Source organism: Artemia sp. Qi Xiang Cuo, chromosome 4, assembly GCF_049724085.1.
Source record: "Artemia sp. Qi Xiang Cuo chromosome 4, ASM4972408v1, whole genome shotgun sequence".
Taxonomy (NCBI): domain Eukaryota; kingdom Metazoa; phylum Arthropoda; class Branchiopoda; order Anostraca; family Artemiidae; genus Artemia; species Artemia sp. Qi Xiang Cuo.
Window position 1 is genome coordinate 6,601,147 of NC_142797.1, and position 16,171 is coordinate 6,617,317.

Here is a 16,171-nt window from a genome sequence, read left to right on the forward strand (position 1 = left end):
CACAGCCTATTAACATAATGAGCACGCAGACGGGAGAAAGTGGATGGGGCATTAGTTGCCCTCCAACCACTTTTGACTATTAAAAAGGGCATCAGCCCTTTCTATTTTCAATCGAATGAGCCCCTTTCGAAGTTCCCACGACAACTCCTTCGATACGAAGTGCCCTGGTCTAAACAACAACATAAAATATTACTAATCCCTTTCGACTATTAAAAAGGGCACTAGCCCTTTGAATTTCAAATCGAATGAGCCCTTTTCTGAAGTTTCTACGACAATATCTTCTATAAAAACCCTTATATGCCCCCAGGGTATAGCTTAAAACCCTTGCCCTGAGGGCTGTGGTGGAGTATCTTCCTCAAAAACATATTTTCTATCTTTAAATCAACTACGCTGAACAAAATATCTTAATCACTTTCGACTATTAAAAAGGGCACTAGCCCGTTGAATTTCCAATCAAATGAGCATTTTTGAAGTTTCTACGACAAAGCCTTCTATAAAAACATTATATGCCCCCTGGGCATAACTTAAAACCCTTGCCCTGAGGGTTGTGAGGGAGTGTCCTCCTCAAACACATATTTTCTATCTGGAAATCAACTACGCTGAACAAAATGACTATCTAAAAATTTTGATTGGATGTGTTTGGGAGAATGATGGGCGTAGGAGAGGGGCTAGTTCCCCTCCATTCACTTTCGACTATAAAGAAGGGCACTAGCCCTTAGAATTTCCAATCTAATGAGCCGGTTTTGAAGTTACTACGGCATCGCCTTCTATAAAAACCTTACAAAACCCTTATTTTATAAACCTTAGTTTCTATGACAACGCCTTCTATAAAAACCTTATATGCCCCCAGGCCATAGATTAAAAGCCTTGCCCCGAGGGTTGTGGGGGAGTTTCCTCCTAAAAAACATATTTTCTATCTGGAAAACAACTACGCTGAACAAAATGGCTATCTCAAAGTTTTGATTGGATGTGTTTGGGGGAATGATGGGTGTGGGGGGGGGGGGGCTAGTTGCCCTCCAATCACTTTTGACTATTAAAAGGGCACTAGCCTTTTGAATTTCCAATCAAATGAGCCTTTCTTGAAGTTTTTACGGCAATGCCTTCTATAAAAACCTTATGTGCCCCCAGGCCATAGATTAAAACCCTTGCCCCGAGGGTTTTTGGGAATGTCCTCCTCAAAAACATATTTTCTATCTGGAAATCAACTACGCTGAACAAAATAGCTATCTCAAAATTTTGATTGGATGTGTTTGGGGGAAGGATGGGCGTGGGGGGGGGGGGCTATTTGCCCTCCAATCACTTTCGACTATTAAAAAGGGCACTAGCCGTTTGAATTCCCAATCGAAAGAGCCTTTTTTGAAGTTTCTACGACAACGCCTTCTATAAAAACCTTATATTCCCCCAGGGCATAACTTAAAACCCTTGCACCGAGGGTTGTGGGGGGGGGGGTTGTCCTCCTCAAAAAGATATTTTCTATATCTTTTGATTTCCCGTAGTTAGAAATCAACTACGCTGAACAAAATGGCTATCTAAAAATTTTTATTGGATGTGTTTGGAGGAATGATGGGAGTGAGGGGGGGGGGGGGGCTAGTTTCCCGCCAATAAATTTCGACTATTAAAAAGGGCACTAGCCCTTTGAATTTACAATCGAATGAGCTTGTTTGAAAGTTTCTACGACAGCGATGTCGATAAAAACCTTATATATCTCCCGGGCATAACTTAAACCCCGTGCCCCATGGGTTGTGGGGGAGTTTCCTCCTCAAAAAGATGTTACCTGTCTGGGTATCAACAACGCTGGACAACACAGCTATCTCAAAATTTCGATAGGATGTATTTTGGGGACTGATGGGCGGGAGAGAGGGCTAAAAAAAAAACAACACATTGTGCCCACGTCGTTCTTTACTTAGGCAGCGCTAGTGCGCTGCCTATGATTGTAAATAGCGACGAAGACCACATTGCCTTTCCATAATAAACAAATAAGTAGAACAACAGGGAAATTTTTTTTACAAGACAGTGGAACGCTACTTTAAATGAATATTTCGACCCTATGTTTGCTGAGGACGGCCCTGGGATATAGGGTCGAAATATTCATTTAAAGTTGCGTTCCACTGTCTTGTAAAAAAATTTCCCTGTTGTTCTACTTATTTGTTTCCTATGATTGTAATAACATGCTGATAATTCCCACATTATGCTGGCGATTCCTAATATTCTTTTTACACAGACAATCGCAGCTCAATCTCTTTTATTCTATTTTTTTGGATTGGTAATACTTTTTTCGCAGCTTAGCCTCTTTTAAGTTTGTTTTTAAGTTGATAATATTCTGTTTGCGACAATCGCTTCATTTATTAATTTTAAAAATATGTTCAGCGGCGTAGCTATTTTTTTTTGGGGGGGGGGGAGAGGGACTGCTTTTGAAATAGGTGCTATTCAAGCGGCAGTGAAGAAAAGGAGCTATTTAACAAACATGCTACTTGGTGAATCTAAAAACATTACGAAATACATTATAAAAAATAAACACAAATAAAACAGTCATAAATATAAGTGCTGGTGTTTGCCTTTTAACTAAAATTTCAGCAACGAGCTGCTGCAGACGACAGGAGTGCACCGGAAACAAGCTTTTGGGTAAGCGAAGGTAAATGTCGTATACTCTCGACTTTTTTCAGCCAGATTCACAACTAATGCTGCTGTACATATCCCCCCCTCCCCTTCTACTTCCCCCAACCCCCATGCCCAGTACGGGATGCTAAATCTCATAACTGAACCGAGCCGTATTGTAATAGCCCGGGGTATCGCGCTATTCATTTGCTCGTAATTTTGAATTGATTTTGACTCTGTAAGATTTAATTTGATGTACTAAACTTTTAAGATACATGATTTATTGAAGTACTATTTAGGATTCTTTATTAAACTGATTTGTTTGTGGGTTTTCCTATTTATGTTAACAAATAGCATTGATATCAGCGGTCCTCATAAAGCCAAATCAAAATTCATAGGCAGCACAATGGTGCTGTCTAAGTAAAGATACAGGATAAGTTAAAGTATTACAAACTGATTGTGCATATATTGAAATATTCACCACATTTAAAATTTGAAAGTATTTGAAAAAGTTAAATTTAAAGTTAGAATTATTAACTTATCCGTTGGGTATTGTTTGGCATAGAATACCCAGAAAATCTGGACAATTTTAGGCATCATTGCGGCAGAAACCTTAGATTAACTAAAAATTGTCAGGGATGGCAATTGGAAGGGAAATTTGACTGCTAGAGTTTGAAAATTACCTTCCCATTTGTATCTTTGTTTAAAAAAAAACGAATTCTTTATAAATTACTTAAAAGTTTTTCTTGTGTAAACCAGGGTATGGAGGGTATACATTTCCGGAGGGGATTACACTGAATATCGCTTATATATATAATTCCCTTCATAAGCAAAGCTCGGTCTCCTAGTGGTGCATGATAAAACTGATAACAATAGAGAAAGAGAATGGATTGGTATCGCTTATACGTGCCTCCAAAATTTCTAAATTGTGAGGAAAAAATACATATTTTGTTTAAATTTACTTTATTCTAATCTCTGCAGACATTGCGTAAAGCATGCTGATGTAGAGATTCAAAGTCCCACAAGTAGCGCTAGCACTGCGTCAAATGCGACTAATTTCAGTTATAATTCTTAGCATATTTATGTCAATTCTTTTTTGGAGCTGGATGACAGAAAAATTTAGAAAAGCAAAATAGCGAGAAGTCAGCATTGTGCTGACTTATTGTGCTATGTGCCGACTATGTGCTGACGTATTGGGCATAGCGGCAGTCCTAAATTTGTGGGTTAGTATGTAAATCCAACACGTAAGTAATCGGAAATTATCAGATCTGATTAGGCATTTAAATTACAAAAAGAAAGTAAGAGAATGGGAGTTTCAATTAAATTCTGGAAATAAAAATTAAAACAATTAAATGATTCCTGGAGCAGATCCCCCTCTACCAAATTCCATGACCAAGCAACGGATTAGACCTAATGTTGAATTCATATATTTTAAGAAGTAAAAGCACCTTAAATATTGGGGAAAAATTGACCTGAGGAAATGTGGCGAAACAGAAAGCATAAAACATTTTTCAATTTTGCAATTAACTGGGCTCACATTTTTATTTGATGATAAAGATTCAAAGTCAGTATATTTGGAAAAATATTAATGTGGAACATATTATGAAGTATAATGGACCTTTATTTGTGTCGTTTTTCTCATGTCAAAAACGAGCATGGATTTAAAAAAGAATTTCTGCTCAAATTAAAGAGCAAATTTGACACTTAAAACGAGCAACATTTTTGAAGCTACTTCATAAATTATAGTTTTTTTCTTCAAATTATTGGAGGCGTAACTGCCCCCCCCCCCTTGCCTTCCCAGTGACACTACTGATTATGTTGGTAATAATACTGGTGACTGGCAATATTCTTTTTCAACTAAAATTCGCAGCTTAATCCCTTTCATGCTCATTTTTGGAATTGATAGTATTCTGTTAATAATGGTCGATTCTGTTGGCAATTGCATTAATACTTTGGTAATATCAACGTTTTGGTGTTGATTCTTAATACCTTTTTCAACAGACATTTGCAGCTTAATCCCTTATGTGTCACTTTTCAGAATTGCTAATATTCTGTTAATCTAATATTCTGTTAATAATAGTCTATTCTGTTGGTAATTGTATTAATATGTTGGAAATATAAACATTTGGCTGTTGATTGTTAATATCCTTTTTCAACAGACATTTACAACTTAATCCCTTGTATGCCCCTTTTCAGAATTGGTAATATGCTGTTAATAATAGTTGATTCTGTTGGTTATTATAGTGTTATATCGACAATACCAATATTATGCTGGCGATTGGTAATACTCATTTTCAACAGACATTCGTAACTTCATCTGTTTTATGGTCGTTTCTGGAGTGGCAATATTCTGCTATTAATAGTCACTTCTGCTGGCAATTGCAGTGATAAATTGCTAATAATAATATTAGTATTGATAGCAGACTTCAAAATCAGTAATTTTCTGTTAGTAGTAGTTAATTCTGTTGGGAATTGTAATAATATACTGGCAATACCAGAATTATGCTGCTGATTTGTAACATTTTGTTTTCTAATTTCAGATCCAAAGTTTTCTGCAGGAAGTAGATTTAAATTTTTTTTTTGTAATTTTATTCACACATAACAAAATAAAAACACCAGAAAATAGATGAATTAGTACAGTAGTCTTTGCTTCTCGAAAATATTGATGAAAATACAGCTACACTTCTGGAGTAAGATAGGTCCAACTTCCATCTTTAAGAGTAGTCCCAATAAAGTTGGTCCTGCAATTTCAGAATTAGAGGCTTTCCTACAGAATTAATTAAAAAAACTTTCCGCAAGAAAAGTTTTCAAAGAAAAGCAGAGCTCCATTAAGCCAAGAATGAGCAAAAATAAAGTCAAATAATCTTCCAAGCATAAAACTACCACAAATCACTATAAATAAATAAATGAAACTCAAAACGAACAGAAATTACAGTAAATAGCCGAGTCAAACTCAAACCGAGCAAAATTAACATGAGTCCGGCTGATAGCCCCTATGCCTTCCCAAGACCAGGACACAATTTGCACTTAAGTCTTTTCATACATTAAGCCTTAAGTAATTTAAATGCTTAAGTCATTTCACATCTGCTGACTCAAGATATCAAAGTACTGGCTGAGAACTATTGGCTATTGCACTTTTAAAAAATTTAGTATAGTAGTCAATGCTGCATAATTATACTCGTATTGAAACTCTGATTGAAACGCCAAAGTGACAAGAGTGAAGGTGCATCATCGTAATACCAATAAAAAAGAGCAAGGACCCGATAGTCTGTCTTTCTTAGACGTGCAAGACGAAAAAAAATATATTAAGTAAAAGTTTGCTGTCAACAGCCGTATTATGTTTTCTGTTGGTATTCCCTCTTGAAAACAAGGCTTTGAGAAAAAAAAAACAAAAAAAAAAAAGCAGTTCTTCAGAAAGTTAAAATTACTTCGCGGCGAGAAAAAGTCAAGAACAAATTGTTTGTTCAAATAACAAACCATGGATTAGGAAAAATTGTACCGCTTGTGTAATTTCGGCAATCTGAAAAGTGGTATGTTACAAAACACAAATTTGATAGATGAGAGGAAAAAACTGAAAAAGGATTTCGAACTTTTCAAAAGTTGTTTGCACAAAGAAAGTTTGTTTTAGGCATTTAAGGTTTTAAAAATGTCACCTCTAAATATAGCATCTACAATCTTTACACTTCTGGGGTGATTACCAAAAGCTGATTGCTAAGACGTTCTTAAAGCATGCATGAGCAGGGCGTAGTTACATTTTCAATCAAATTTCAATCCCTTGTTACTGATATTGCTCTCCCCATGAGAACAGCTTAGCAGATGATTTTTGACAACAATCTCAGTAGTATTAAATTACCAAATACGCCCTATAGGAGCGACAACAAAGATTAGGAAAAAAAATTGCCATCATAGTTCCAATTTCCCAATATCTCTGTGATTTTAATTAGAAATGAGGTTAGATACATCAAAATATCCTAGGAATCAAATAAAGCATTAGAAAATGAATTAAACCAATGATTAAGATTTGGTCTGTTTCAGGGATTAAATTGTAAATCTTTATTTTCCAAGACTCCCGTAACACTTTTCCATTGGGCAATGAGAAATACAAAATATGGGCTTCCACTCTGTCCATCTGTTAGTTAGGTCATCTGTTTGTTCAAGTTGTTGAAGGATTTTATCCTTAACTAAACCCAAAAATTTTCATACGAAGATGAAGCTAATTTTGATGACCACATTGCCTTTCCATGGCGGTTCAAGCCAAATTCACCTGCGTCTCTATTCAAAGCTAGGTTCTTGAATCAAATATTCATAATTTGAATAGTTTCCCTGGAAGTTTTCTTTAAACCCCGGTCCCTAGAAATCAAAGAGACGTTATCAAAAATGATAAAATGGTCCGAAAAATCAAAAATGTGCTCCGTTAGAGCTGACGTGAAATCTTCAGGTTTGGAATTTTGCTTTAAGGCCGACGAAATAGAGTATTGATGATGTAGTAATCTCATTTTTAAATTCTGTACATTGCACATATAAGCTTCTTCAAGTGCATGGGATCTGATAGACGCCACTTTGCTGCTCCAATGAAGTTCGATCCTTCCCATAATTTAGAAGACTACCCAAACTATGCTACCTTTCAAAGCTAACTTTAAATCATTATTTTGTAAAAAATTTTAAAGTCTTTTACTTAACTCTGGAACGCATGGTAAAGAACAAAAAACATCCTTCTCTTCAGCTGTCTCTAATACTTCCTTAGAAATCTCTAGAAACTTTTTCTTGTTTTTGAAAGTCTGGTCATTCTTGTTAACTATATTTGCTGGTAAGTAAACTTATTTTTTTTCCTAGATTCAAGCCTGCAAGTCAGTATTCCGCCTACTTTATACCACAGCATAAATATTATACAGTATGGAAAATTCCTATCTTCTCCATTAAAGATTTTTGGGACAGATCAGTCCTGCACATTTCTTCATGACTCCAACTTTGCGCGTGTGCAATGACAAATTGCGAAGTAAACAACTGAAGCTATTACGATTTACACAAAGGGAAACTTCCCTTTGTTCGCGATGTGGCCCAATTCTGAACTAAACTTTCCACAATGTATAATATTTATGCTGTGACTTTGTATGCTGAAATATAGTTAATTTGCTAAACTACTACTTTGTTTATACGCTTCTGTTGACTGTGGGAGACAAATTACGTGCTTAATTTTGTAATTATTTCCAACAAATCAGGATATTTCAACATTTTAGATAATAAGAAAAATCGATGGGGAGAATATTGAAGAGAGGTATAGGAAAACGAAATTAAGCAAAATCAACATCTTCGTTCATAAAGAGACTGATAAATGATCGGAAACACAAAGATCTAAAAAAACCCAAAAAAAAACGCAAAACTTAGACGTGAACTAAAACAAAAAAGAGCTTTTGGGTTAATATATATATATATATAAATATATATATATATATAAATATATATATATATATATATATATATATATATATATATATATATATATATATATATATATATATATATATATATATATATATATATATATATATATATATATATATATATATATATATATATATATATATATATATATATATATATATATATATATATATATATATATATATATATATATATATATATATATATATATATATATATATATATATTTACGATTGTGCCACAGCAGATAGCTCCGTTGCCTGTACAAAACCTCTTGAAACATCTAACGTGTTTGTTGATCCAATTCCTAAGCAACAAGCCTCATCATAACGAACTTGCATCCCAATAATTTCACCAAGGGCATAAGGGCCAGCTCCACGGGTCTCCACAGAAGATGTAAGAATGAAACCAGATAGTATATCAGAGCTGAAAAATAAAAAATTACAATAAGAGCCAAGCACTACAAAGAAACATATATACAAACTGCCTCCCCAAGCAATTGGGAGGGAGGAAAATTGAGTTACTATCCCTTCCCGAATGCTCAACAGGGTAGGGGACCGTCTGTCAGATCCATTCCCGTGACCTATCTGCGGATGCTGGTGAGGTGCTCGTGTCTGGTTGAAAAAATCTGTCATTTATTCACACATCCCCCGTGATGATATGTGAAGCTTAATGTTCTCTAGACACATTTTATTTGTGTATACAACTGATTGCAGTAATGTCTGTAGGGTAATCCTACTTATCACCCTACTTATAATACTACATATTTGGCTCCAAAAATTCACGATTATAGCATTTGTTGCCCCCCCCCCTTTCGTAATTTAATTAGTAGTATAATGTTCTTCAGAGGTGACAGTATTGAGCAAGTGGTTGTAGAGAACATATGGATAGTTCATTTAAAGGAAAGTTGTCAATATTAATGGCTTTCCAAGTAGCCAAAGCAGTTCAAGTCTCAACAAACTACTTTTTAATGGAGGAGTATTACTAGGTTTCTCTATTTTTGGCAAATAGCGTCAACTTTTACTTAAATCAACCAAATATTATAAGACTGAAAAATAGATGATAGCTGTTCAGTTTACAATTTCGAAGAGCCTTTTAAAAGTCAAAACAGTTTCCAAGGGTGCACTTCTTACTTGGTGCATTTTGTACTTTAACACATTATTGGGCCGTTCGCATTCACGCTCATAAGCTGAATTTTAGGGGGGGGGGGCTTAGCTGGTCTAATCGGCACTTCAAATGCTGTATAATAGAAATCTCAAAACAAGAATATAAACATAAATAATCTTGAAACCTCTATAGTAGGGTTCTCTGATACGCTGAATCTGATGATGTGATTTCTATTAAGGTTCTATGACTTTTAGGGTCTTTCCCCCTTTTTTCAAAAATACAGTAAATTTCCTCAGGCGCGTAACTTTTGATGGGTAAGACTAAACTTGATGAAACTTATATATCTGAAATCAACAAAAAACCTAATTCTTTTGATGTATCTATTGCTATCAAAATAGAGTTTTTTAGAGTTTTGGCTACTATTGAACCCGCTTGCTCCTTACTTAAAGTTTGTTCCCACGAACTATTTGATTATAGCCCTAGAAAGCAGAATTGAATCACACTTTTCGTAACAAGGCCTAATTTGAAATACGGTCAGTCAGTCAGGTACGCAAAATAATCCATAGACAATTTCTCTAGAAAACGTCTAGCAAATCTTCCTCGGTTTTTTGGAGCACCCATGCTTCAGAGCCATACTTGACCATTGTCATTACTGTAGCTTCTAATATTCTAATCTTGTTACGCAGAATTATCTTACTATTCTTCATTTTTTTTTTAAACAGTAAAAAATCACCTACTTTTAACATCTTCGCTGCACCCACCGTCTTTACTAATAATACTAGGAAGGTAAGTGAAGCTATCCACTTGATCGGTCTTTTCGTTACCAAACGTTACCCAAACCTTGTCTTACCTTATCGACCTTGTTCTACCTTATCTTACGTTTTTCTTACCTTATCTTACCATATCAACCTTATCTTACGTTATCCTTACCTGATCTTACCTTATCGATCTTATCTTAACTTATCTTATGTCATCCTTACCTTATGTTACCTAATTGACCTTATGTTACCTTATCTTACGTTATCCTTACCTTATCTTACCTTATTCTTAGCTTGTCTTACCTTATCGACCTTATCTTACCTTATCTTACGTTATCTTTACCTTATCGATCTTATCTTACCTTATCTTACGATATATTCACCTTACCTTGTCTCACCTTATTGACTTTATTTTACGTTATCGACCTTATCTTAACCGATCTTACGTTATTTTTTACCTTATCTTACCTTTGCGACCTTATCTTACAATATCTTATGTTTTACTTACTTTATCTTACCTTTTCGACCTTACATTACCTCATTTTACACTATTCGTAACTTTTTTTACCTTAGCTACTTTTTCTTACCGTATTCTTACCTTTTCTTACTTTATTGACTTTATCTTACCTCATCTTGTGTCATCCGCACCTGATCTTACCTTTTTTCCTTCACCTTACCATTTCTTTCGTTATAATTACCTTATCTTACTTTATTGACCTTACATTACTTTATCTTACGTTATACTTACCTTTTCTTACCTTTTCTTATGTTACATTATCCTTATCGACCTTATCTTACTATATATTACACTATCATTACATTATCTTACCTTATTGCCCTTATCTTACGTTATCCTTACCTTTTCTTACCTTATCGACCTTATCTTACGTTATCAACCTCATATTACCTTGTCTTACGTTATCAACCCTCTCTTGCCAGATATCACCTTATCGACCTTATCTTACCTTATTGACCTTATCTTACCTTATCTTACGTTATCCTTACCTGATCTTACCTTATCGACCTTATCTTACCTTATCTTACGTTATCTTTACCTTATCTTACCTTACCTTATCTTACATTATATTTCCCTTTTTTTAACTTATCAGTTTTATCTTACTTTATATTACCTTGTCCTTACCTTATTGACCTTATCTTACCTTGTCGACCTTATCTTACCTTATCTTACCTTATCAACCTCATCTTGTCTGTTCATAGATTATCCTTACCTTATCGATCTGATATTACCTTATCTTACGATATATTCACCTTATCTTACCTTATTGACCTTATCTTACCTTATCTTACCTTATCGAATTTATCTTACGTTATTCGTACCTTATCGACCTTATTCTACCTTATCTTACTTTATCTTTACCTTATCAACCTTATCTTACATTATAATTACCTTATTGACCTTATCTTACCTTATCTTACGTTACCCTTACCTTATATTACCTTATTGACCTTATCTTGCCTTATCTTACGTTATCCTTACCTTATCCTACCTTATCGACCTCATTCTACTTTATCTTATGTTATCCTTACCTGGTCTTACCTTAGCGACTTTACCTTACCTTACCTTACCTTATCCTTAGCTCATCTTTCCTCACCGACCTTATATTACGTTATCTTCGTTATCCTAATCTTATCTTGCCTTATCAACCTTATCTTACGTTATTTCTTACCTTATATTACCTTATCAAACTTATCTTACCATATCTTACGTTATCCTTACCTTATCGACCTTATCTTACGTTAACTTATGGGCCTTATCTTACCTTATCTTACGTTATCCTTACCATGTCGACCTTATCTTACCTTTTCTTAAATTATCCTTACCTTATCTTACCTTATTGACCTTATCTTACTACATTTTACGTTATCCTTACCTTATCTTACTTTATCACCCTTATCTTACATTATTCTTACCTTATCTTAACTTATCGACCTTATCTTACCTTATTTGACTTGCTTTATCAACCTTATCTTACGTTATCCTTACCTTATCTTACCTTTTCGACCTTATCTTACCTTATATTACGTTATCCTTACCTTATCTTACCTTATCGACCTTGACTTACGTTATCCTTTCCTTATCTTCTTCACTTATTCCTAGCCTTATCGACTTAGTCTAATCATTAGTCTTACCATTCTTACCATTAATTTTCAAACCTATTCTAGCACCCTGAACACACTTTAATCCCACTTTCATTCTTGGGGGGTTCATAATAGAAATTGGGGCACCCTCGCTCGAATACTATAAATACAGGCGGAGAAGGAAGAATGTCCCTCGGATGTACACTGAGAAGGGACCCACCTACTTTTGGATACGTCCCAGGAGCTACAACCTTTGTAAAAAAAATATTACACCAAATACAAAAACTATTTCAGTGTACCATTGCTAGCCTGAGAAATCGTCTTATCCTTTCAAGACTTACACAGCACTCATCGCTCCCTATACTCGCCTGCCAGCTTTCATCAAACATGCACTCCCCATGCAATCCCTATCGCAACTCACTCAATTTTTCACACTAACCTGTCTTATGACACAGTCCATTCCATAGTTCCACACATAGGGCAAAAGTAAGGACCATCCTACCCTTGCCTCCTACCTAGCAATGACTTTAGCTCTGAAAAGATCCCAACCTCCAAAGCCAGCTTCTAGCAAAGCTTCTTTGTCAATAAGGAAATTTTCAGATTGCCAGCCAAAAATTTCAGATTCACTTAAATGGAGTCCTTATTAGATACTTTAAGACCGCCTTAGACAAAGGTTCTTTTGGTGTTTGTCTTTTGGTAGACAAAGGTTCTAGACAAAGGTTTTAGACAAAGGTTCTAAAAACATTCGTCACAAAACATTTATAATAAAAGTCGAAAGATGAGAGATTATTCCAGAATTACCAGGTTTGCTTATTTGTTATATATGATATGGGATTGAACTCAATTTAGAAGTTCGATCAAGGTTTTTAATCGAAGGTTTGTGAAGCATCAAAGCATTCAGAAAGAACGGCCAGTCATCCCTTATTTGGCTTGCAGCCAAGACGCTTTCATACTAGGGCTGGACTAACGTTTGGATGTGCATCACTTTTTTCGGTTTTTACCTGCCTCTAGCTATCATAAATTCAATAAGTTCTTTTGGTGTTAGAAAAGTTGGATACAGTTACGGTGCGGGTACGATTTTGTCGATTGCTCAGTCTGAGGTAAAGTTAGATGTGCTTAGATGCACCGTAGAGAATAGATATGTCAACAGTGTATTGAAAGCATGGGATGTTAGCTGAAAAATAAAAGCATTTAGCTAACTTCTGCCCAATTTTCGCTACTCAAGAAGTTTAATGGGATCTAAAATCCAGGATGACGATTGCTAATTTACGAAGTCCACTGGCGGGAGCATTACTAATATAAGGATTATCTTAGTAAAACATGATTAAATAACTAAGATTTTTTTCTATGAAAATCTTAAATAATTAAGATTTCTTTTCATTTTTTCGGTGATAGGCAGTAGAGAAACCATGTGAAAAACAAGTGTGTGCTTTATTTATTTTTCAAGCAAAATGATTTAATATTATTGTAGGACTTACTTTGTTATTTCTACTTCAGGCGTTTGTCCATTTTCTCCAACTACAATAGCCCTCACTCGTCCTTCCGTTTTCTCCTGATTCAAGGACACGTCCAACTGTAAACGTAGCGTTCTTACTAAAAGGAAAAACTCTTACATATCTAAAACCTTGAAATAAGAATAATGTAACGTAACTGCAACTCGCACTAAAGTTGACGTGTAACCTACAGTTAAAAGGAACTGGCAATCAGTATGTGTAAGAAGCTTTGAAAAATGCCACGAAACGTCAAGTGCTAGATGGCATTGATGACTTGTGTGTCGACACCAGTGTTGGTTTCCAAATTTTTAAGTTATCCGTTAGTCTTTGCGCAGGACTATTTTTTGTTTCTGAAATGAGCAGTAATGTGATTGGCTGGGCAAAAATACGTCACAAAAATAAACAGTAGAACTACAGCACACTTTTTAACACGGTAGTTAAGGACAATAATCTCTTTTTTATCTTTCGATCACTTTTATTTGGGGAGGGGGGGGTAGGTGGCAAATGTAGATGGCACACCAGTGACAAAAAAAATTTCAGCATCTCAAATGTTTTGTGAATTTGAGTAAAATGTAAATTTAACAATGTTTATTTAAAGCAGGAAATTTTTACCTGCCTATAGCTGGTATTTTACCTTGTATAAAAAAAAGATCAGGGCATTATGAATATTACTAAAAATTATTATTTTAAACTAAATGGATATGAAGAATTATTATGAAATTAATTTGTAGGGACTATTGTTCCAAAGACAATAAAACAATGTAGTGTTTTCGATGTTTTTCATAGGCAGCGCGATAGCGCTGCCTAAGTAAAGAACAAGGTGGGCACAATGTATTATTTTTATTTTTTTTTCTTTCTCCATACCCGGCCACTTCGTATCAAAGGAGTTCTCATAGAAACTTTGAAAAGGGCTAATTCGATTGAAAATTGGAGTGGCTAGTGCCCTTTTTGATAGTCGAAAGTGATTGGAGGGCAACTACCCCCTCCCCCCCACGCCGATCATTCCCCCAAACACATCCAATCAAAACTTTGAGATACCCATTTTGTTCAGGGTATTTGATTTCCAGATAGAAAATATGTTTTGAGGAGGACACTCCCCTACAACCCTCGGGGCAAGGGTTTTAAGTTATGCCTTGAGGGCATATAAGAACGATGTTGACACAGTGTATCATTTATTATTTTTTTTTCCTTTAGACCAGGGCACTTCGTATCGAAGAAGTTGTCATAGAAACTTCAAAAAGGGCTCGTTCAATTGGAAATTGGAGTGGCTTGTGCCCTTTTTAATAGTCAAAAGTGATTGGAAGACAACTAACACCCCTTACACACCCACCATTTCCCGAAACAAATCCAATCAAAGTTTTGAAATGGCCATTTTGTTCAGCATAGTTGATTTCCAGATAGAAATTATGTTTTTGAGGAGGATACTCCCCCACAGCCTTCAGGGCAAGGGTTGTAAGTTATGCCCTGGGGGCATATTAGGTTTTTATAGAAGGCATTGTCTTGGAAACTTCAAAAAAGGCTCATTTGATTGGAAATTCAAAGGGATAGTGCCTTTTTTAATAATCGAAAGTAATTGGAGGGCAAAAAGCCCCCACCCCCACCCCCGCCCATCATTCCCACAAACACATCAAATTAAAATTTTGCGATAGCCATTTTGTTCAGCGTAGTTGATTTCCACATAGAAAATATGTTTTTGAGGAGGACACTCCCCCAAAACCCTCGGTGCAAAGATTTTAAATTATGCCCTGAAAGCATGTCAGAACGATGTTGGCACAATTTATCATTTACTATTTTTTTCCTTTAGAGCAGGGCACTTCGTATCGAAGAAGTTGTCGTAGAAACTTCAAAAAGGGCTCATTCAATTCCAAATTGGAGTAGCTTGTGCCCTTATTAATTGTCGAAAGTGATTCGAAGACAACTAATACCCCTTCCACACCCACCATTTCCCGAAACACATCCAATCAAAATTTTGGGATAGCCATTTTGTTCAGCGTAGTTGAATTCCACATAGAAATTATGTTGTTGAGGAGGACACTCCCCCACAGCCTTCAGGGCAAGGGTTGTAAGTTTTGCCCTGGGGGCATATAAGGTTTTCAGTGAAGGCGTTGTCGTAGAAAATTCAAAAAAGGCTCATTCGATTGGAAATATCAAAGGGCTAGTGCCCTTTTTAATAGTCGAAAGTGATTGGAGGGTAACTAGCCCCCCTCCCCACGCCCATCATTCCCCAAACACATCCAATCAAAATTTTGAGATTGCCATTTTGTTCAGCGTAATGGATTTCCCGATAGAAAATATGTTATTGAGGAGGACACTCCCCTACAACCCTCGGGGCAAGGGTTTTAAGTTATGCCCTGAGGGCATATAAGAACGATGTTGGCACAATGTGTCATTTATTATTTTTTTCCTTTCGACCAGGACACTTCGTATCGAAGAAGTTGTCGCAGTAACTTCTAAAAGGGCTCATTTGATGAGAAACTGGGATGGCTTGCGCCTTTTTCAATAGTAGACAGTGATTGGAAGGCAACTGACACCCCTTCCACACCAACCATTTCTCGAAACACATCCAATCAAATTTTGGGATAGCCATTTTGTTCAGCGTAGTTGATTTCCACATAGAAATTATGTTTTTGAGGCTGACACTCCCCCGTAGCCTTTAGAGCAAGGGTTGGAAGTTAT

The 16,171-nt window shown here is 35.6% G+C and overlaps 1 protein-coding gene across 1 annotated transcript in view; it reads right to left on the minus strand.

Moving 5' to 3' along the window:
- Positions 1–5,175: 5,175 nt before the first annotated feature.
- LOC148952725 (uncharacterized) overlaps positions 5,176–16,171 on the minus strand; it is a 195,872-nt gene continuing 184,876 nt past the window's right edge. Inside the window, exons 10-12 of the mRNA XM_089087762.1 lie at positions 13,481–13,595; positions 8,269–8,463; positions 5,176–5,336 (exon numbers count right to left, since the gene is read on the minus strand). Of these exons, the coding sequence (XP_088943888.1) occupies positions 5,273–5,336; positions 8,269–8,463; positions 13,481–13,595 (374 nt within the window). The 3' untranslated portion in view covers positions 5,176–5,272. The remainder of the gene's footprint in view (positions 5,337–8,268; positions 8,464–13,480; positions 13,596–16,171) is intronic.